This window comes from Pelmatolapia mariae, linkage group LG6, assembly GCF_036321145.2.
Source record: "Pelmatolapia mariae isolate MD_Pm_ZW linkage group LG6, Pm_UMD_F_2, whole genome shotgun sequence".
Classification (NCBI taxonomy): Eukaryota; Metazoa; Chordata; class Actinopteri; order Cichliformes; family Cichlidae; genus Pelmatolapia; species Pelmatolapia mariae.
In genome coordinates this window covers 13,001,178-13,021,829 of record NC_086232.1, presented here as the reverse complement: position 1 = coordinate 13,021,829, position 20,652 = coordinate 13,001,178, and the positions used below count along the sequence as shown (strand labels likewise).

Sequence of the window (20,652 nt, the reverse complement as noted above, 5' to 3'; positions counted from 1 at the left end):
GACGCACCTTAATTTAGGCCTATAAAAATGATCTTGTTTGAACAATAATCGCGATTTGTGGACAATACAAATAACGTGTAGAGTGAATATAGAGCATTTGTTGAGTGAGACAACAAAACGTAAAATCGTAGTTTGAATGTCTGAAACAATAAAAGCTCCACGTGTCAAAAGTTCATCTCCGCAACGCAACAACACAGAGAGACTGTATCCGACGTGGAGGGTCATTCTAATCACGTGAACTCATTTAGCCGGAAGCTTAGTGTCAGGGCTGAACCACGTGATCATAATCTAGGACAACTCATATAAGGTGTAGTCAGATCCTTGAACGACAAGACAATTTATCTTTTATCTGACACAAATTTAGTACAGAAAAGCGGTTTGTACGGGTGGGCAGTTTTAAAGCCCACATTGCTCCGGTTGCTTGCGCAGTGTTGTCTATATCGCGGCTGTGGCACTGTAGCGGGTGTTAGCCAGCAGCAGCTGACGCTCTTGTCCGCACCTCAATCAACGTTTTGTTCTTGACACCAGACCAGGAAGTCAGATCGTGACGCCTACAAGCTAGCTGTTACCTTAAGCGATAACAGCAGAAAGGAATTCGAAAACAAGATACATGTTGTAGTTGTAGTTTGATAGTAAACGACGCCGTTTAAGAGCCGGAAAGCTAAGCTGAAAGCTTCAAACTCTCGCATTTGACCTGGTTTACATTCAAGTCTGCTATCTAGCTTGTTATTTAGCCATCTGGAAGGACTGACGCTCCCTAGTATTAGCAGCTAGTTACCGCTAGCGAGTCGGTGATGGCGGTGGCGCACAGAGTCTGCTTTGTGGCTGGATTTTTATTCATATTACTGTTGCCTGGGTGCGAAGCAAGAATACACAAGCTTACATTGAAGGTAAGACGACAAATTATGACAGCGCTAGCTCGGGAGCTAACGGTGTGTTGTTTTCCTCTGCTCCCGTCGAGCGTCTTACTACCCAATTCGTATGTTGTAATTAACTCTAATGACAGAGGACGGTCCAAACATAATGTCGCGTTGGGTTTTGTTATGGGCGCACGAGAAAAGCTACCGAAGCTTCTTAAATCTGAGTCTTAGGAGACATGTTTACTGACTGAACCACAACAGCTGAGCTCTGCTTGTTTGTTCTTACAACCAGAATGAAATTCGCCACACCATCGACCTCAACGACTTTGGCTTCTACGCCAGCGGAACTCTGGATGTCCACCTGTATTCACTGCAAGTCCCGAAAACTCAAGTGGACAACAGCAAGTACCCAGTAAGTCGTGTGTGTCTGTTTGGTTATATGCGGTGGTTCATTTACCTTTCTTTTCAACAGGTGGCATTCTGTTCTTCAAAACGATAGGTTGTAAATGAATTACAAAAAAGAAAGAAACTAATAATAATAATAATAATAATAATAATAATAATAATAATAATAATAATAATATTAATAATAAAAAAGCAGGAACAAATTCAAGCTAGAGGTAATGTTGCACCAGGCAGAACCGTTAGATGTACGGTTTTATATATTAATATGAAATGGCACATCTATTACAAATGGGTCATTCCATTTCAATTCATCATTTATTTGCATAAAACCTTTAAATCTGAGGCCACATTTGAATACAACTTTGTCAAAATGTTCTCCAGCCTCTCCATAAATGTAAATCCACATCTGTAATTCGGGACAGGTGCATCAACAGTTGTTTGACTTTGAATATGAAAAAAATAATAAAAACAACTAGCAGTCCTGTAAAGACCCATAAAACTTATCATATGTGGACAAACTAAAATGAAAGTTGAATGAAAAGAACATTTTCTTCATCTTTGTTACTAAGAATTTCACGTTAAAAAGTATTCCACGTGTTTTGTTTTGCATTATTGTAAAATACAACTATATAATTAGTCTTGTTTTTTGTTGTTTTTGCTTTTTTGTTTTTGTTGTTTTGTTTGTTTTTGCTTTTTTTAAATACAGGGAAAAAACATACAATGAAAGTATGCATGAACATTGCCTTTAATAAACCTCTGTTTCCTAGACAGTTGTTGTTAAACGTTAAACATTTGAGTGCACTGTAAGCAGTGTGACCACTGAAGTAATGTAGTGGAGTGCTTGAAACAACAGTGAGTCGGGCTAACCTGACACAAAAGTCATGAAGCAGCAGCAGTGAGCTCATCAACCTTTGGTCTTGTGCTTGCGATGGTGTCAAGTGTCATGTTTTAAGAGCTGATTTGACAGTAAAAACTTGCAGATCGAGTTAGTGTGATAAAATATGTGTTATAAAATAAATAGAGATTTGAATCAGCTGCTTTTAACCCTACTGATTAACGTAATCCCACTTTCTTAAGGTTGGGTTCATCCTGTCCAGATCGCGTGTTAATGGAGTCTTGTCCTACACAGTAAGTACATCATCATAAATATTTCTGTCAACATTGTACATCATTATTTTCAGACCTTTTAAAATCAGTTGTGCAATCATGTACTTACAAGGACAGCCTTTTGTTGAAATGCACTTATGAAACTTTTGTTATTATGAATACAGGTGTTGAGTGTGTGTGTTTGTGTGACGTTTCCCCCTCTAGGCAGAGGAGTTGAAGACATGTCCGCTCACTCAAAATCCGACCAGTGACGAGCCTCTCATTCTTTTTCTCATTAATATGGAGAAACAAAGGTGTGGATGTTTCAGCACCAGTATTCAGAAATGTTTGTTACAGTGCCGTTGGCAGCTCAGTGTGTGGAGGCTAACTGTATAATTTGTGTTTGTGTAGCGTCAATGTGACTGCTGTGGGTAAACAAGACAACATACTGATAGCGAAGGAAAAGGTTGAAGCAGATAAAGGTTAGTGTTGGCCACACAAATACCAAAATTTGGATTTTGCTTCCTTCAGTGGTATCATTTAAACAAACTACACTTTGAATTTCTATCCCCCCCAAAAAAATTCTATTTAAAGTGTTCTATTGAAGACTTGTCTTTTTTTTTTTTTTTTTGATAAAGTAACTCAGATGTATTCATTAAGGTTCTTCTGTTTTTGTGATAAAGGAGCAGGTCTTAATAAGTGTTTGTTTATAGTGTTTACATAATATGTCAAATGTAAGAAAATTTCATATAGTCTCTTATATATTTTACACAGAGTGTAAGGATTTGCATCAATTGCACTTGTAGCTCTTTTCCACTAGTACTTACTCTGCTCGACTTGACTCTGTTTTGGTCATTTTCCATTACAGTCGAGTGTCAACCAATGTGCGTGGGATCTTCATTACAATGTGGCTGAAAGTGCTGTTATGTCATTTATATGTGGCACGAATGCCACAACAATGGCGGGCGTCGAAGCGATTTTGTATAGCTACTGTTCAGCGTGTGGCTTTTTGTCAGAGTCTGGGACCATCCACCCATCCATCCATCTTCATCCGCTTTATCCGGGGCCGGGTCGCGGGGGCAGCAGCCTAAGCAGAGAAGCCCAGACCTCCCTCTCCCCAGCCACCTCCTCCAGCTTATCCAGGGGAACACCAAGGCGTTCCCAGGCCAGCCGAGAGATATAATCTCTCCAGCATGTCCTGGGTCTGCCCCGGGGCCTCCTCCCGGTGGGACATGCCTGGAACACCTCACCCAGGAGGCGCCTAGGAGGCATCCTTATCAGATGCGCGAACCACCTCAGCTGGCTCCTTTCGATGTGGAGGAGCAGCAGCTCTACTCTAAGCCCCTCCCGGATGGCTGAACTTCTCACCCCGTCTCTAAGGGAGAGGCCAGCCACCCTTCGGAGGAAGCTCATTTCCGCCACTTGTATCCGCGATATCGTTCTTTCGGTCACTACCCACAGCTCGTGGCCATAGGTGAGGGTAGGGACGTAGATCGACCGGTAAATTGAGAGCTTCGCTTTTACACTCAGCTCTCTCTTCACCACGACGGACCGGTGCAGCGTCTGCATTACTGCGGCCGCAGCACCAATCAGTCTGTCGATCTCCGGCTCCCTTCTCCCATCACTCGCGAACAAGACCCCGAGATACTTAAACTCCTCCACTTGGGGCAGGAACTCATCCCCGACCTGGAGTGGGCACTCCACCCTTTTCCGGCTGAGAACCATGGCCTCAGATTTGGAGGTACTGATCCTCATTCCCGCTGCTTCACACTCGGCTGCAAACCGTTCCAGTGCGAGCTGGAGGCCTTCACCCGATGAAGCCAACAGAACCACATCATCCGCGAAAAGCAGAAATGAGATTCTGAGGCCACCGAAGTGAAAGCCCTCCGCCACTTGGCTGCGCCTAGAAATCCTGTCCATAAAAATTATGAACAGAATCGGTGACAAAGGGCAGCCCTGGCGGAGCCCATCACCCACCGGGAACGAGTCCGACTTATTGCCAGCAATGCGAACCAAGCTCTTGCAACGGTTGTATAGGGATCGAATGGCCCATAGCAATGGGCCAGACACCCCATACTCCCGCAGCACCTCCCACAGGACACCCCGAGGGACACGGTCGAATGCCTTCTCCAAGTCCACAAAACACATGTAGACTGGTTGGGCAAACTCCCATGCACCCTCAAGTATCCTTGAGAGGATAAAGAGCTGGTCTAGTGTTCCGTGACCAGGACAAAAACCGCATTGTTCCTCCTGTATCCGAGGTTCGACTAGCGGATGAAGTCTCCTTTCCAGCACCCTGGCATAGACTTTCCCAGGGAGGCTGAGGAGTGTGATCCCCCTGTAGTTGGAACACACCCTCCGGTCCCCCTTCTTACAGATGGGGTCCACCACCCTGGTCTGCCAGTCCAGTACCCCTGGACTGGAGTCTGGGACCACAGTGTTGATTTTTGTGAACAAGATGCTCTCATGACTCAAACACTGACATCACTGACTAACCAATCGGTGTTATGCAGCCTGTTAACATCATATTTTGGATCACCTCTGATTGCGTGGAACCCCGGCTGAATAGGCACTAAAAAAAGTATCTGGTACCAGGTACTACAAGCCTAAGCTGAGTCAAGTAGGTACTAGTGGAAAGAGGCTTTGCTATTATACTGTCCTTTGTTTTCATTAGACTTTGCCTTTGTTTTTGTTTTCTTGATATGAAAGCATCCACCTGTGTATAGAATGCTCGGACTAAGTTAAATTTCTATCTTTGTGCCTGGTATCTACACTTGTGCTCTGTAGATCAGAAGAAAGTCAAACGTGCATCAGAACAACAATCAAAAAATCAGGATAAGCCAGCGGTGCTCCAAGAACAAGCGGACAAACGGAGCGATGACAAGAAATCAGAGCAGGCTGTGCAGAACCTAAAAGCTGAAGCTGTTAACGTGACAGGGACATTCAATGTATGTTTTTCTTGTTTTGTTATTTTGGTCTATGTTTAGTGTGATTTAATCCCAAAATTAATTTCTACGCTGTATTTCATTTTAGCTAAGCAGTCACCACCATTTGACTTTAGATTTGGAAAAAAACGGCAGCGCCTACAGCTTCAGTGTAAGAAAATCCTCCTTAGCCAGTATGCTCAGGCATGTTTAAGGGTAGGATTGTCTCTGACAGGAAGTGTTTTCTCTTTCTCTCAACAGTTCCGCATGGTGTTTGGCTCATATGCGGAGGGCCTGTACAGCTTGAAGTTCCACTACTGTCGAAACAGGGATCCGGGATATAACGAGCCCTACTCATTTGCAGTGAGTTGAGTATTTTTGAGTTTATAAAATGCACACTCACGTGCGTGTGTCTGCTTACCATGTTGCGTGCATCACAGGTGGAAGTGACGGAGAAGAATCCCGATGGCTACCTCTCTGCAGCGGAAATCCCTCTGCCTCGCCTTTATCTTTATATGGCTGGAGTTTTCTTCATTGCTGCTCTGGTCTGGGTGTACAATCTCATCAAGCACAGGTACATGGGCACAATGAAGTAATAGTGAACCACACTGTTTTGCAGGATCGGAAATTAAAAAAAAAAAAAAAAAAATCACTTGCACAGTTTGTGGCAGGGCTACGTGCATAATCTGGGAAACTCTTGCTACAAAGTGTATGATGGAAGACTACGGTTAGGGCCACTGGCTCATATGACGCCATACTAAAGTGAACACAATTTGTAGTATTTATTGTTATAATCACTCTAACATGAAGCATGACAATATTTGCTAATTGACACTAATTAGATTATTAAGCATAGGATCCTGTTGTTCACACCTCAGTGGAAGACTGTGACACAGTCACTGTTTTACAGTGGTTGTTGAGTAACTTCAAGTACTTCACACTCACTACAAGGAAGTTTTAGTTTATAAAGTTAAAAAAAAGACTTTGGCTTCTTTGACACATCATACTTTACAACGCAGCCTAAATACATTTTTTTTAAGAACATCTCTGAAGTATTTGCTCTAATCATGACAGTGAAAGAGCACTAGCTACCACTGGCCTTCCTCTAGATCCCACTAGTGCCCCGCAGGACTCTACAGACATACCCATACATGCTGCAGCCTTCCCATTAAAGGAACATAAAGCAGGTTTACAGTGAGTGATTTACTAAAACGTGTTGTCCTTTAGCCAACTTGGCAGCTATAGCTCTGACACAGTGTTCTGCTGTGGCTTACTATTGCTCTGGAAGTGCTCATAGCCCAGAAAATACGGAAGAAAGAAGGAAAATTGAGTTACAGAATAAAAACATGCGATCCCATGAACTGCTGGATTTATTAAAGATGGCTGAAACGCTTTCTGTGCTGACATGGCTCGAGCTTAGCTAACAGTTTTGCATTCCAAAAAAAAGAAAGACAGACTAACAAAACTGAGCTGCTGAGGTCACACAGTATCCTGCCCCAAAGCATTTGCCCAATATTTTCAATTGCTTGACTAAAATTTACATCATAACTAATTATTTGGATGAACCTTAAGCAGTAGGAATAAATGCATTTCCTGCAGCAGTGGTCAACATTCAGTTATATGCAATGTTTAAACATCTCTCTTCTGTGTTTGTTTGCAGTTACAGTGTGTTCAAGATCCACTGGCTGATGGCAGCGCTAGCCTTCACAAAGTCCACGTCACTGGTTTTCCACAGTGTAAGTGCATCACCACCACAGCACAGTCTGAGTTTGAATCCTCATAAAAAGAGACTCACTGAATTTTGCCTCTGTCCCCGTCTCTCTCAGATCAACTATCACTTCATCAAAACTGAGGGGCATCCTATTGAGGGCTGGGCCGTCATGTATTATATAACACACCTGTAAGCAGAACCTCAGCAGAATCGGCTTCTTAGCCTAGGTTGTATTTAATTTTTATTACACACAAAAAATGTTTGTATCCTTCCCAGGCTAAAGGGGGCGCTCCTGTTCATCACACTGGCGCTGATTGGTACCGGCTGGGCTTTCGTGAAATACATCCTGTCCGACAAGGAGAAGAAGATCTTCATGATCGTCATTCCTCTGCAGGTACTGTCGCTCATTCCTCTGCAGGTACTGTCGCTCATTCCTCTGCAGGTGAGCAGCAAATCAAATGGTGTTTGGGTGATTTTTATGTGTATTTGCTTTGATGGCTCGCCGGTCGTGCTGCAGGTCCTGGCTAACGTCGCCTACATCATCATTGAGTCTACAGAGGAGGGCTCCAGCGAGTACTACGTGTGGAAGGAGATCCTCTTTCTGGTGGACCTTATCTGCTGTGGAGCCATCCTTTTCCCTGTTGTGTGGTCAGTGTGATATCTGTTATTGAATTACATTTTAGTCCCAAATTAGTTTTGGGGGCTAGTGTTGTGTTACATGGTGTATGCATGCAAGTTTGCCCCAAATAACAGATTCATTGTATAACACGTCTCTGTCTTTAAAGGTCAATCCGTCACCTACAAGAGGCTTCTAGCACTGATGGCAAAGGTGAGTCAAGGTTCTTTATTTGTCACATGCATAGTTATACAAGTATAACACACAGTGAAATGTAGCCTGACACGCTCCTCGACATGTGCAAAAATGGGAGGTAGAGGAAGAACATATATATATATATACACACACACACATATACATTAGGTGAATGTGCAGTAGTAGCAGCAAGCAGGTGAATTCTGTACATTAAGTGAATTAAATAAGAATAGACAATCTGACTATTTTACAGAATAGACAATATAAACATATTTAAAATTAAAGGAATTTGAAATGTACATTGTGCCGGTGGGTTTAGAGTGTCTGGAAGAGAGTCCTGTCTCAGTCAATTATAGATGATGTGAGAGGGCGGGTGTGTGTGTGTGTGTGTGTGTGTGTGGGGGGGGGTTGGTTCAGGGCCCGGATGGCTTGGGGATAGAAGCTCCTCTTGAGTCTCTCTGTCCTTGCCCGGATGATGCAGAACCTTCTACCGGATTGTAGAAGTTGGAACAGTTTGTTGCCAGGATGGGACAGGTCCTTCAGTATCTGCGCTGCTCTAGTCTGGCATCTCCTGGTCCTGCTGCAACTACAGGGCTTTAATAGGTGGAGAGGCTTTGTTCTGTGTTTAACTTGGTGCATGTTTCTTTCAGCTGCCATGAATTTGGAGAAGCTCAAGCTCTTCCGCCATTATTATGTGATGGTAAGAAGGCCAGTATTTTGCTGTTGTTCTGTGACTCTCCATTCATCTGAACAATTGGACCAGTAATAGATTTACCAGTTACACTGAAAACTTGTCTCTGACAATGTTTTTTAGCAAAGCAAAATTAATCCTGAGGAAAAGGAAGATTTTAGTGTGATTGATTTTTTTTTTTTTTTTTTTTTTTTTTTTAACCGTGCAAATTTAAAGCCTGAGTTCTTACTGAAATTTTTTCTGTCATTTTAGATCGTGTGTTACATCTACTTTACAAGGATCATAGCCATTCTGCTCAAGATCACTATGCCTTTCCAGTGGCAGTGGTGCTATGAGGTAAGACGATGACGGTGCAGCTACAGCAGTTGTTTGTAAAAAGTCGAGGACGGTCTGTGCTCTCTGAATCAACAATGACTGGCAATACTTGCCTGATGTGAGCTGGTATAAATCTGCCAGCACATTACTTATTTAAAGCCCTTTATTACTTCATTACAGTTGATAAAGAGCACTGTATTCCCCTCTGAGGCCTGATGGGATATTAGCGTTGCTTGAAGAATGTGAAACGGCACATATGTTAAAAAGGCCCTGTGCTACTTATTTGTTTGCAAAGAAATTTTCCGGATGTTGTGGACAGTGTTAAGACACTTTCTCCTGTCTGTTATTAAACGCACTGTTTCTTCTTCAGTTTCTGGTGGAGGTGTCGACTCTCATCTTCTTTGTGTTGACGGGCTACAAGTTTCGCCCAGCATCCAATAACCCCTATCTCCAGCTTCCCCAGGACGAGGACGACGTCGAGAATGATGAAGTGTAAGCGTGACACCTGGCATTTAAATAACTTATCCTGTTACTGAGTTCTTACTCTACCTGATTAATTTATACTTGGAGAAGTTATAGAAAGTAGCATGTCTTCAAAGTATGGTTGAAGTAGCCAAATCTCCTTATGAGTCTTTTATTGAGATTTTTTTTTTGTCCTTATTAACACAAAGTGAAAACACTATGATATAGCATAGCATTTGTGCGGTGTGATCATAAATGAATATTAAAGGAAATTGGTAGAAGAAAACATTACTTTTTGAGTGATAGTAGTTAATTTGTTGAGCTGAAACTATTCTAGTGGTGCTGACTGTCTATTTAGTCCCATCACATAAGAAGGAGGCTCGTGTGGGTAATGTATGGCTAAGCGTTTGTTTTTCTGTGATTTCCATAAGATTTAATAATTACGACTGAACTAAGATGAAGGTTGAGAAAGTGTTTGCCATTAAAAGTGCTGCTGCTCTTCTGTTTGTGTCCAGAGTGACTGAGTCAGGCGCACTCGAGGGCATTTCCAAAGTCAAGAAGACGTCCAACGGACGCGATCGCCAGAAAGAGTCCACCTTGTAGGGAAGGAAGCTGCATCTTTGGGAGTGGCCAACTAAACATCCCCAGGCCAGCTGACAGAAAGGGGTACACACACACACACGGACCAAGGCTCCCCTCTTCCAGTGACAGCTCTCCTATTGAAACTCTTTACATGGTTGCAGTGGTTGCGCCCACTGTCTGGCTATGCAACAAAAAAAAAAAGAAAAGGAAAAAAAAAGAAGGACTAACTTATTGGACGCTCTCTGTTTCCCTTAAAAGCTCCACCTAAAAACTGAGAGGTTTCGAGCTACAACCACATGGACGGGTGGAGATATGGAAAGGAGCTCTGATGTTCTGTATGTTTCATTTCTCTCTCTCTCTCTCCCTCCAAAGATAATTTTTTTTAGACACTTGCTTTTGAGTGTGTTTATAGCAGCTATTTAAAACGGTACTTCTGCGAGCCTCTTAGCTGTAACTATTCCTGTGCAGAGTGTGTTTTGTGTGTGTGTGTGTGTGTGTGAGTGAAAGTGAGACGACACAGGATTTGGCTACCCCCGCCTCCCCACCCCAGTGACAATAGCCCATACTCAGGTAAAAGGCTAATCAGTATATTTCAAATTTAAGCATCCATCTCGTGTTTCATTCCCATTGTTCACAGGTCAGAAAAATCCCACTTTATCACCACACAGTACCGTATGTTTTTTTGTTTTTTTTCTTTTCCTCCTACATGATTTGTATATTGAAATATATGGTTAAGAAGAAGTTGTATATTTCAATATAGATTGACTTATTACATATTGAAATGTTATATTTCAGTATTATTGTTGATGTTGGAGACTTAAGCGTTCCTCCCAGCCCGTCACTCGGACTGCTGCTGTAATTTAGTGCTTTAGTGGTTTGAGGACAACTCCCATACACCTCTGTGAATACAGCCAATATGGTGACATGTGAAGATGTAGGCAGATGAACAGGTTTTTTTCTCTAAAATAGGCAGAGAAGTTTGCCCTCTGCATTTTTAATGACGGCCTTGTTCTTTAACAACCCCTCCCCCCCATCTCTCGTTTGGCATTGCTGTGCCAACTGGGCAGAGAAGTGACCTAACTGATCATTTTTGAATTTGCCTGCTTTTGGTTTTACCTTTTTGCTCTTGATGTGAAGCTTATTTTATGAATTATTGGTTTGATATTAGGTTTTGAAAAGATCAGCAATGTGTGTGCAGCCAAACCGGGTGGATGGCCATTTGTAAATAAGACCGCTGACACAAAAGAAGGCACATAACATTTTGCTGAGCAGTGCAGAGAGGCTTTATGGAGGGCTTTAGACAGTTCAGGTTCAATCAGATTTTTTTTTTCCTTTTTTTGGATAGACAAACAGGTGTGGCGATGAGGAAAGACTACTGAGATTTTACACCAATCACTCCGGTGCAGGGATGACCCCAGTACCTTGGAGGGAAGGATTTAGCAGTGGGTGAAGTTCACTTTAGTTTCAGTGAAAACATTTTTTTAATTGTTACAGAGGGCTGTTTGGTGTCTGTATCAGCTGTCACAATAAAGTTCTGCAAAGTTCTCAGATTACACTGTTATGTATATGTCATTTTTGTGGTTTTATTAAACTGCATAGCTTGCACTAAAATAATCAAGATGGGAAAAGAATTGTGCTCCAGGCATGAAGTTCAGTTGGGAACCTGCAGAAGAAGGAGTCACATTTGCCCCGAGCTTTGGCTCCTCCTGTACCTGGTAAAGGGCCACCGACTTCTCAGACTTGACAGAGCTCCTTCAGAGGCCCACACATTCAGCTGCTGTCTGCACACACACTGATTGTGATGATTACAACATGTTGAGGGTCTGACCTGCTGTTTCTTGATTTACATGATATGTAAAGTAACTACTGAGCAGGTTTTGCATGACAGCCGCCAAACCTTTCCTGCCCATCTGTTATTTAAATTACATCTGCCACAACTTTAAAGGTGATTTATGGTACTCTCGTGCTTCACATCATGTAGTTCTTTGAGTACAGTGACTTCATGTTCAAGAAAAAAGTTTGAGATGATCTGAGCTTTGTGACATTTTGTATTATCCTGCTGGAAACAGCTATCAGAAGATGCATACCATGTGGTCAGAAAGGTATTGACCTGGTCAGCAACAGTACTCAGGTAGGCTGTGGTGTTTAACTGATGCTCAGTTGCCACCAAGGGGTCCAAAGAGTTCAATGCTTTGTTGGACTTTCAGCAGGTCATGTTGACGATGCTTTCATGCCTAAATGGACTTAATGCTCGAAAATGTAAGGGAACACTTTGAAAACACATTAGATCTCAATGGAGGGGAAAAATCAATGCAAGTTAGGAATGCCTTCTTTTTCTTAACTTAGTAACATTTTTGCCCTTTAGAGCAAAATTAGATAGAACTAAACACTTGTTAAACACCAGACCCTGCTCTCTGACTTCCTCCTGAGGTTCGTTCGAAGAGTTCCTGCAGTGGGAAATGACCTAAGTTAAGCAGATTTCTTGGGCAAAGTTGCAAAAATGAACCCATCCATGTAAAACAAACTAGTTAATAATCTAAATGTAAACTAGTACGCTATTTTATAAATGAAGCAACCCAAGGAATTATATCACCTTCAGCTTAGTATGTACACACAATTACATTTTTTTTTTTTTTTTTTTTTTTAGCAGCAACATTTTGTACAGCAAGAATGGCAGTCATTTAATGTGGAGCACACTCTGGGAGCAGTGGGCCGGACCAGTCAAACGCCCTTTCTGTCAGTGTAAAGACGTCCTTTTTGTTTTTTTGTTACTGTGGGCCTAATGTTTAAAAAATATATCTAGTGTAAATTGAAAGAAACACTATAAGCACTATGTTTCCTGTCATTGTCAATGGGGGATGTGTTCATCTGTAGGCAAAGCTGTAAAGCTAATGTGAATAAAGTTAAAAGTACAAAATCTAGCATGCCAGTATATATTTTCCAAAAGCTGAGTGGGCCGGATTGGAGTCTTTGCCGGAAGATTCTGGGCCCCGGGCCTTACGTTTGCCACCCTTGCTGTAGAGCAGTATACATGTGGGATCTCCATCCTCACTTTAACCCTTGCTTGCACAGCAGGCAGTGATTCATTACTAATGGAAAATTTCGAAGCGGAAAAAAAAACAGAAACGGGAGGGGCGGGGTTTCCTCTGTCCGGTATTGGATACAGTTGGAAGTCTCGAGGCTGCTCCGCCCCTCCGTCCTGCGAGCTGCAGGCAGACGCCGGTGCTCACTGCAGTCACTCCGCAGTGCATCCAGCAGCAGACTGCAGTCTCCTCACACCGCTCCTCCCTGCGCTCCCCTGGCAGGTGGAAAGGACACGCATAGAAGCACGCGGGGTCGCGACCATGTAAGTATCACCTCGAGTATCTTCTAGTTTAAGAAACCGTCCGGTGTTCGGTGATGGTGATGTTTGTGATAGTAGTTGACTGTTATTTTGCAGGAGTTTTTGCGGCGTTGCGCACAGGTAAAGTTGATTTGTTTGCGTCATCGTTTATCGGCTGCAGGAAAATGCATTTTCAAGCTGCTCTAATACATCAGTGTTAATAATAATAATAACAATAATAATAATGATAATAAACAATGAAGATCACCGATGAGCTCATTTGGACACAGTCCGTCCCGTTACTACATCACCTGTATCTGTGAAACGCCCTTCTTCTTTAACGCCTTTTTTGTAAAGTTGGAATAAAATTAGGATCTGAACAGGCTGTGATCACAGCGGGATGCGATGAGCTGCCGATCTCGGTTCTTCCTTGACCTCGAAATGCCTTTGGATTGATTTAGAAAAGACCCAGCCTGATGATGCAGCAGATTCCTTCGCTCTCTCCCTGTTTGCGTCGCACTGAGGCAGGAAAACGTGTCCTGTTTCATCTCCGCAGTGCAAATACGCCGGGATGCAGCACAGCAGGCACGCTTCAGAGCCGTCACGCTAAAAACTCCGATTTCTGCAGTCTAGCACCTTTTTAAAATATATATATATATATATTTCTGTCGTTATCATTGTCTTTCATTTTAGAACAGCAGTCCTTTGATTATTTAGAGAAACTGTAGAGTTATTCTACCCACACAACATCCTTTCGCTACAAAATCATTGATGCTGTTTGTCTTTCCTCATCACTCCTTTAACTTGTACACAGACAATTCTCTTAGTTGTTTCCCATTAAATGATTCTTTGATACTCATGAGACTTTTTCCTCTTTGTTCCTTAAATCATTTGCAAACATCATTGCCTTGTGTGTCCTCCCACAGGGCTTTCATCTCAATCTTTGCTATTCTGGCCCTTGTGGTCTCAGCTGAAGGCAGTGTTGGGTAGGTGGAACGCTTCATGCATATGGCATTACAAACCTATGATGGCACTGAAATGTTCCAGTTCCAGTTACACGCTATAGTTTTCAAACATGGCTTTAAAGTGAAGGTTTGTGTCCTCTCGAGGAGTCTCATGTTCTGGCTTTTCCAAGGTCAAAGCCAAATGCAAAGGTGGTTCTACTTTTTACTGTATCTTTAAAATGTAAAAATGAAGCTCTGGTTTTGTTTGTTCTTGGATTTCTCAATTCATTAAGATGCATCGATAGCATTGATATTCAGTCCACCTTTGATCCAGACTTAAATTCACTACATTGAATGTTTATGGAGCTTCATAGTAGGCGTTTCCATGGCTCCTGTAAGTGTAACGTGTAGTTTGTCCATATAGTGCAATCTTAATGATTACTGCTATTATTGCCATCGAATTAGTCACAATATCTAAAGGTTTATAAGGTGTGGGTACCCACATTCAAGTTCCCATAAACTGAAGCAATCCTGATTGAGCTTAACAGCACAAGTCAGCTGAATTCATCCCCAGTTTCTTTGTGGATCTGACTGTTTCTGACCACGTAGCGCTGCTGGACAATTAATGTAATTTATCAGTCTTCTTGTTGCAGACCCAGTACCAACAGCAGCTACTGCACAGAGTCAAAGGAATGTCTGGAATATGAGCTGATCTGCAAAACGGATGAGTATGAAGTGAGTGAAAGCTCTCAGCAGCCAGCAGTGCAACACGCGTTTCTGACTCGTCGAGCTCGTATTTCTCACATACTGTGTGCTTGTGCGCGTTCGTGTCCAGGTGCGGCACTACAGCCCCACTCGCTGGGTGTCAACAGATGCTGAAGCCTATTTCATGGGAGTGGGTGCGGCCATGGCTTTCAGGAGACTCTTCCAGTATATCACCGGAAGCAACGAAGGAGGTAAGAAGTCGATATACACGAGGTCAAATTGAGCTTTGATGAAGTGCATCAGTGTTTGGAATGATGACGACGGTGGTCATTCAGGTGTCCAGATGGAGATGACCGCTCCTGTCCTGGTCAAGATCCCAGAGAAGACCAAGATGTGGGAGCCTGCTATCTACACACTCAACTTCCCACTGCCTTCAGCCTATCAGGACAACCCTCCAGCACCCACTAATGACAAGGTGAGCCCTCGAATTGCCCTTGCCTCTACTGAGGTCAAACGCTGTTTATCCTGCCAGTAACTGTGTAATTCAATCAGTGATTTTCAGCTTTCAGATCAATAGAGATCATTGACGGGTGCGCGGTACTTAGTGCGGCTGGCCCTGCTGCTGCTCTCACTCAGCAGAATAGAAATACATAGTGCTGAGTCAGCAAGGCGCCAGTGCTCTGTGTTTTCTGATTCTTTTTTTTCTTTTTTGTTTTGCCTGTCCCGTTTGGCTCTTTTGCCATCAGAATTATTGTCTAAAGGCGAAGTAAGCCCAACGGATTTACTTTACCAAATGGACCATCCCAGCCTTGCCGTAATGGTCTATTTGATTCACCTTTTATTGTTTATTTTATTTTTTTATTTTCACTTGCTAAATACGGGACAGACTTGACTGGGGAAAGAAAGGGGAGAAAGAAAGAGGGAAAAAAAACAGCGGAGAAGAGGGACGGGGATAAAGGGCAAAAAACAAGAACCAACAAAATAAGCAGACAAAAAATACATATATCGATCACCTGGATCACCTGTTGAGAAAGAAACAAGAAAACAAGCAGAAGAAAACGAGAGCAATAGAATAAACAACATCACAATGATATATGGGAATATAACAGTAAATACTTAATATTAAACATTATTGTGCAGCATGTGAGATCGACAGCGCACAGTGTGCTTTAAGGTAGGAGCCAAAAAGGGTGTAGTTTGTGTGTGTGATCACCCGTGTGTACACCTGTCAGCATGAGCGCGCTTGTATTTAAAAGGTTCCTTAATGTAATGATCTGCTAGGGGGTGTGGGGGGCCACAGTCCCGTCCTCCAGGGCATGAAGCAGGTATGGAGGAGATCAAGACTCCAGACATCCAGAGGCCCTCAGAACACAATAGACCAAGGAAGACCAACAGAGGGGCAGCCGCGCCACTATCCCAGAAAGAGCTGAGGAGAGTCCCAGATGAGGAGTCACTCAGCAGCCGCGGAGCAGAAGCCAGGGGGGGTTGCAGTGACGTGCCCGGGAGCTCCGCCGGCAGCCAGCTGTGCCAGAGTGACCGAGCCCCAGGCCGAGAGGCCGAGGGCACCCCACCCCCGAAGTGGCCCGAGTGAGCCCCAGGTTCCAGGCCCCGATAAGCAGCCACCAAGGAGTGAGCTGGTGTGTACCTTCAGTATACACCGAAGGTCTCCCCCCACCACTTGCCCTGCCAGGGCGTCTGCCACTGGCAGGGGAAGTGGTGGGGGGAGATAGGCCTCCATACCTTGGAGGGCCTGAGATGTTCCCAGAGAGGTGGCGTCTGATACCCGACCTGACATATGGACACAGACATACAGGCACACACAGATACAAACATCCATTCCCACCCTCATGCTCTCATATTTTCTGATTCTTAACAGACAAATCGGCCAATCACATGGCAGGAACTCATGCATGTAAGCATGTAGAGATGGCATCCGAATTTAAGTGAGCCAGACTACTTCAAGCTGACAGGAAGGCAACAGTAACTTAAATAACCACTCGTTACAACCGAGGTTTTCAGAAGAGCATCTCTGAATGTACGTCACACTGAATCTTGAAGCAGATGAGCTATAGCAACACAAGACTACACCTGAAGTGCCATTCCTGTCAGTTAACAAACGGACACTGATCTGATCTCTGATTTGATGAGTCTTGATTTCTGCTGTAACATTCAGATGTTTATCGTAAAAAACATGAACACATGGATCCATCCCCCCCGTGTCAGTGGTTTAGGGTGGTGGTTAAGTGTGGGGGATATTTCTGTGCTGGAAAGAATTGGGGCGCAGTATAAGCAAGGTGTACTTACTAAAGCTTCCAGTTAGTGTGTATAACGTTACAATGATCAACACACTTGTTTTAAGCAGTTTATTTTTAAACTATCGACTCTGTGTGCTGTCAGTGACAGCAGATGGTCGTCAGCTCTTGATGACACGGGAGGCTTTATAAGGCCCAGTGTAACAATTATTTTGAACAGTGTATCATGCAAAATTTCTCTAGTTGATCCCACAAATAAAAAGATCAAATTGTATATAAGTGTAAGAGTTTCTATTACTCTAAAGCTACTCTGCTGCCCTTCCACTTTGTTTTCCACATGTATTTCACTGTACCGGACTCTACATCCATCGCACAGCTGTATTTCACTGAGATGCCAGAGATGGACGTGTACGTGAGGAGTTATGGAGGCTGGATGCTGTCGGTCACCTCCAGGCTTCACGCCCACCTGCTAACCAAAGAGCTAACCAGAGTTCGAGCTTCGTACAACCACAGCTATCACTACGGAGTCGGCTACGACAGGTGCTACGCATGTCTCATTTCTAATTTTTTTTTTTTGAGGGAATCACTCATGACTGTGTCGTCATGTGGTTCTTTTTGCTCTAGTCCATGTTGTGCACTCATTAAACAGTATTATCTGGACTTGTACTGCTGCACAAGGCATCGTCGCCTACTTCTAACTCTTATGTTCATCTCTCTTCTTCGTTTCTTGTACGTAGCCCCTTGAAGCTGTTGAACAGGCACAACGAGGTGTGGTACGTGGCCGACGGCGAGCCAGTTTGCTCAGATCCACACGAGCCGACGCCTGCACACACACCCCGTCCGACTCCCACCGACTCGCCCACAGACTTCCCCTTCGAGCCTCTCCCAGACAGCCTCTCTGATTCCCCCTCACTCACTCCCTCCGACCTGTCCTCAAACACCACGTCCAACTCCACCTCACAGATGCCCTCTGACACACCCACTCTGTCCCCATCAAACACTCCACCCAGTTCTCCATCTGATCTGCCTGCTCAAGCTGCATTCAGCAATCCCCAAACATCCACCCAGATCCTGCTGGAACCGACATCCAACTCCTCCGATCCCACCTCTGTGAGCCCGTCACTGGAGTCCCAGTCTGGCACCACTCTGTCGAACAGCGTGGCTACCAGCCCTGAGGAGACACCGGCCGACACTGAGCCTGTGGTCGAGCCAAATGATGCTCATTAGCAGCAGTCAGATGTGATTTAAGCAGCTTTTCCAGATATATTTCTATGTAATCTAAACAGAAAGCAAACAGTGGAGGTGCTTGAGTCTGCGTGTGATAGACAGACCTGCTGTTTCTCTTCCTCCTTTTCTCACTATACCCCTACTTATGGCACCGAGTGTTTAACTGTGTGTTCTATCGCAGCTTTGCACCTGCAGCTTCTTGTATCACTGAACACGTGCACTTCCACTTTGTCATTCCGATCTTATCCCACCGCTCCAGCGTAGATTTAAGTGAAATCTATGTATTAGTTAGAAGGTTAGTAATCCGAGTTATTGTGCTGGTTGATAGATGAAATGCTGGAACGAAGAACAATAGGCCAGACTTAATTATCTCAATGCTGAGTTTCACACTGAAGTTCTTAATATTTACTGCCTGGGTGCAACTTTCTAAAAGTTCATGCGTTCAACTTCTTCAGTCACTTTCGTGATGTGTGTGGCAACATATTCATTTTGCATTTTCATTAGGATATTTCTTGCAATCTTAGACAGTAACTAATAATACAAACAGTTCCCAGATTATGACTTTGTATTTCACTTTTCTTTCCAGTATGTTGGCCCAGAAGAACCTCCAAAACTGCAGCCATATGATTTGTCAGCTCCGAACTTAGATATGTGCAATTAAATATTTACCAAAAATACCTTTCCTTTGCAATACATTTAACCAGTATGTTATGGGAATTAATAGAGTCATCAAATTTCAACATTTATACCAGAACAGTATGATTGTTGAAAGTAAAACTGGACTCCTTGACTACCTGCTCTGGACTTTAGTTTTTCGATTAAAGTTTCAAAACCTTTAAAATTACTTTCCCTGCTAAACTTGACCAAAAATAAGAAATGTTTTGTATGTTCTGTTACTTTAAAGTGGTCAGAAGTGTTTCTCACCACTAGGGGTTGCTGTAGAGCAGTGCTACGTCTCAAACTCTCTGAGCAATCTTGGTTCTGACAAGGTGGAACTACTGAAGTGGCCAGTTAGTGTATTTCTGGTAATCTCTATACATGTCCATATAGTACATGGTACTGTAAGCAAGGGTGATACAACAAGAGTGGTAACGGCTAATAATAATAATATGCCACATCTTTATCAGTAAAGAAGAAAGTCACTATCATTATGTTAACGTAAGCAGCTATTTAGCTTTGTGGGTGTTTTAGGGAGTAGGAGATCAGTGTTTCAGCCATCAAGGATGTAAACGTCTTGGTAAGAAATACTGAAAGTTAAAACTGTGTTTATCTGTAAAGGAAATTGTTATATTTAATGTAATTTAGCACTGTGTAGAAATGAAGAAGTTCAGTCTGCCCTCATGTAAAATCTTGATTAGTCATATTTCCTCTAGAAAATCACTCCACAACCACGTTGCCGTAGCCGTGTCTGTGTTGGTTCTCTCTGGGTAGCTTTTAGCCCAGCAGTGGCACTGCTTTGCAAACCGTCTGCTTAAGTGTGACCTACAGTTTCAACCAACTGCAGTAAGACTGCTCCAAAGATCTCAAAGAATCCCAGTTGATCAAACCAACGCAATAAGATTGACATGTTAATGAATTACATCCTCTATTGATGCATCTCTGAGCTACATGCTGTGTGTGTGTGTATGTATGTATGTATGTATATATATATATATATATATATATATATATATATATATATATACACACATTATATATACATTCTGTTCTGATGAAGATGCAATAAAATAAACACGAACTCATGTTGGAGTCATTTTGTTGCTGATGGTCTGGACTTCACTGACTAAAATGTTCAATTTTCCTTTTATTCATTTGTCAGTGAACACAACTGAAGGGGAATCGACCCAAATGCCTCCCAGATGTATTCTGGTTCTATTCACATAGAACAGGAAGGCTGCTGTGAGCAAGTGTAAGAGAGAAATGTGAACGGCATCTCCCTTGCAACCAGGAGAAATGGGTCAAAACCTATATAAAAGCAAGGCTGGAGCACACCTGCAGCCCTGTAGCAACTTTGTCAATATTTGTGGAGGAAAATAAGCAGTGAATAAGAATGTTATGAATGAATGAGTTAGCAATGTATTGTGATAATATCATATCATGGGGTGTTTGGTGATTCCCACATCAAAGCCTAGCACTGAGGTTGGCAACCTGCGGCTCACGAGCCACTGTACCGTAACCGTAAACCTATTTATACATTTACTATGTATCATTAATACATGTACATACATTAATCTGTCCTGTCCTAATTACATGTAACATCCTCGTTACCTGAGATTGCTGCTCTTTTTCTCTCTTCATTTGGAAGGAGCTAAAACAGCGCTTTTGAAGCTGAAGGTTGCTAACGCCTGGCCTAGC

The 20,652-nt window shown here is 43.0% G+C and overlaps 2 protein-coding genes across 3 annotated transcripts; both read left to right on the top strand.

Moving 5' to 3' along the window:
- The first annotated feature begins 405 nt into the window (after positions 1 to 405).
- LOC134628973 (protein GPR108-like) lies at positions 406 to 11,400 on the top strand. 2 transcript variants are annotated; one of them, XM_063475836.1, is made up of 18 exons: positions 409 to 890; positions 1,153 to 1,272; positions 2,343 to 2,393; positions 2,577 to 2,665; positions 2,763 to 2,833; positions 5,139 to 5,299; positions 5,385 to 5,447; positions 5,537 to 5,638; positions 5,716 to 5,849; positions 6,936 to 7,011; positions 7,102 to 7,175; positions 7,263 to 7,380; positions 7,504 to 7,634; positions 7,772 to 7,815; positions 8,448 to 8,497; positions 8,741 to 8,824; positions 9,174 to 9,295; positions 9,781 to 11,400. In XM_063475836.1, the coding sequence occupies exons 1-18, from the start codon at positions 795 to 797 to the stop codon at positions 9,866 to 9,868; spliced, it is 1,674 nt and encodes a 557-aa protein (XP_063331906.1). In that variant the 5' UTR covers positions 409 to 794; the 3' UTR covers positions 9,869 to 11,400. The 2 variants fall into 2 exon arrangements, with proteins under 2 accessions (XP_063331907.1, XP_063331906.1); XM_063475837.1 differs by lacking the exon at positions 2,577 to 2,665 and having other exon boundaries at positions 406 to 890.
- A 1,634-nt stretch (positions 11,401 to 13,034) lies between these two features.
- Positions 13,035 to 20,019, top strand: soul5l (heme-binding protein soul5, like). The gene is made up of 7 exons (XM_063475847.1): positions 13,035 to 13,193; positions 14,096 to 14,155; positions 14,767 to 14,848; positions 14,949 to 15,069; positions 15,154 to 15,293; positions 17,447 to 17,610; positions 17,808 to 20,019. Coding segments are annotated over exons 1-7 (1,059 nt in total). The 5' UTR covers positions 13,035 to 13,191; the 3' UTR covers positions 18,298 to 20,019.
- Positions 20,020 to 20,652: the final 633 nt, after the last annotated feature.

Excerpts from the sequence above, each read along its gene's own strand:
- LOC134628973 (XM_063475836.1), top strand. The coding sequence starts at position 795 with ATGGCGGTGGCGCACAGAGTCTGCTTTGTGGCTGGATTTTTATTCATA. Across the intron at positions 7,176-7,262 it reads ATGTATTATATAACACACCT|GCTAAAGGGGGCGCTCCTGT; the intron begins GTAAGCAGAACC and ends TATCCTTCCCAG. Across the intron at positions 8,825-9,173 it reads AGTGGCAGTGGTGCTATGAG|TTTCTGGTGGAGGTGTCGAC; the intron begins GTAAGACGATGA and ends TTTCTTCTTCAG.
- soul5l (XM_063475847.1), top strand. Across the intron at positions 14,849-14,948 it reads GCAAAACGGATGAGTATGAA|GTGCGGCACTACAGCCCCAC; the intron begins GTGAGTGAAAGC and ends GTTCGTGTCCAG. Across the intron at positions 15,294-17,446 it reads CAGCACCCACTAATGACAAG|CTGTATTTCACTGAGATGCC; the intron begins GTGAGCCCTCGA and ends TCCATCGCACAG.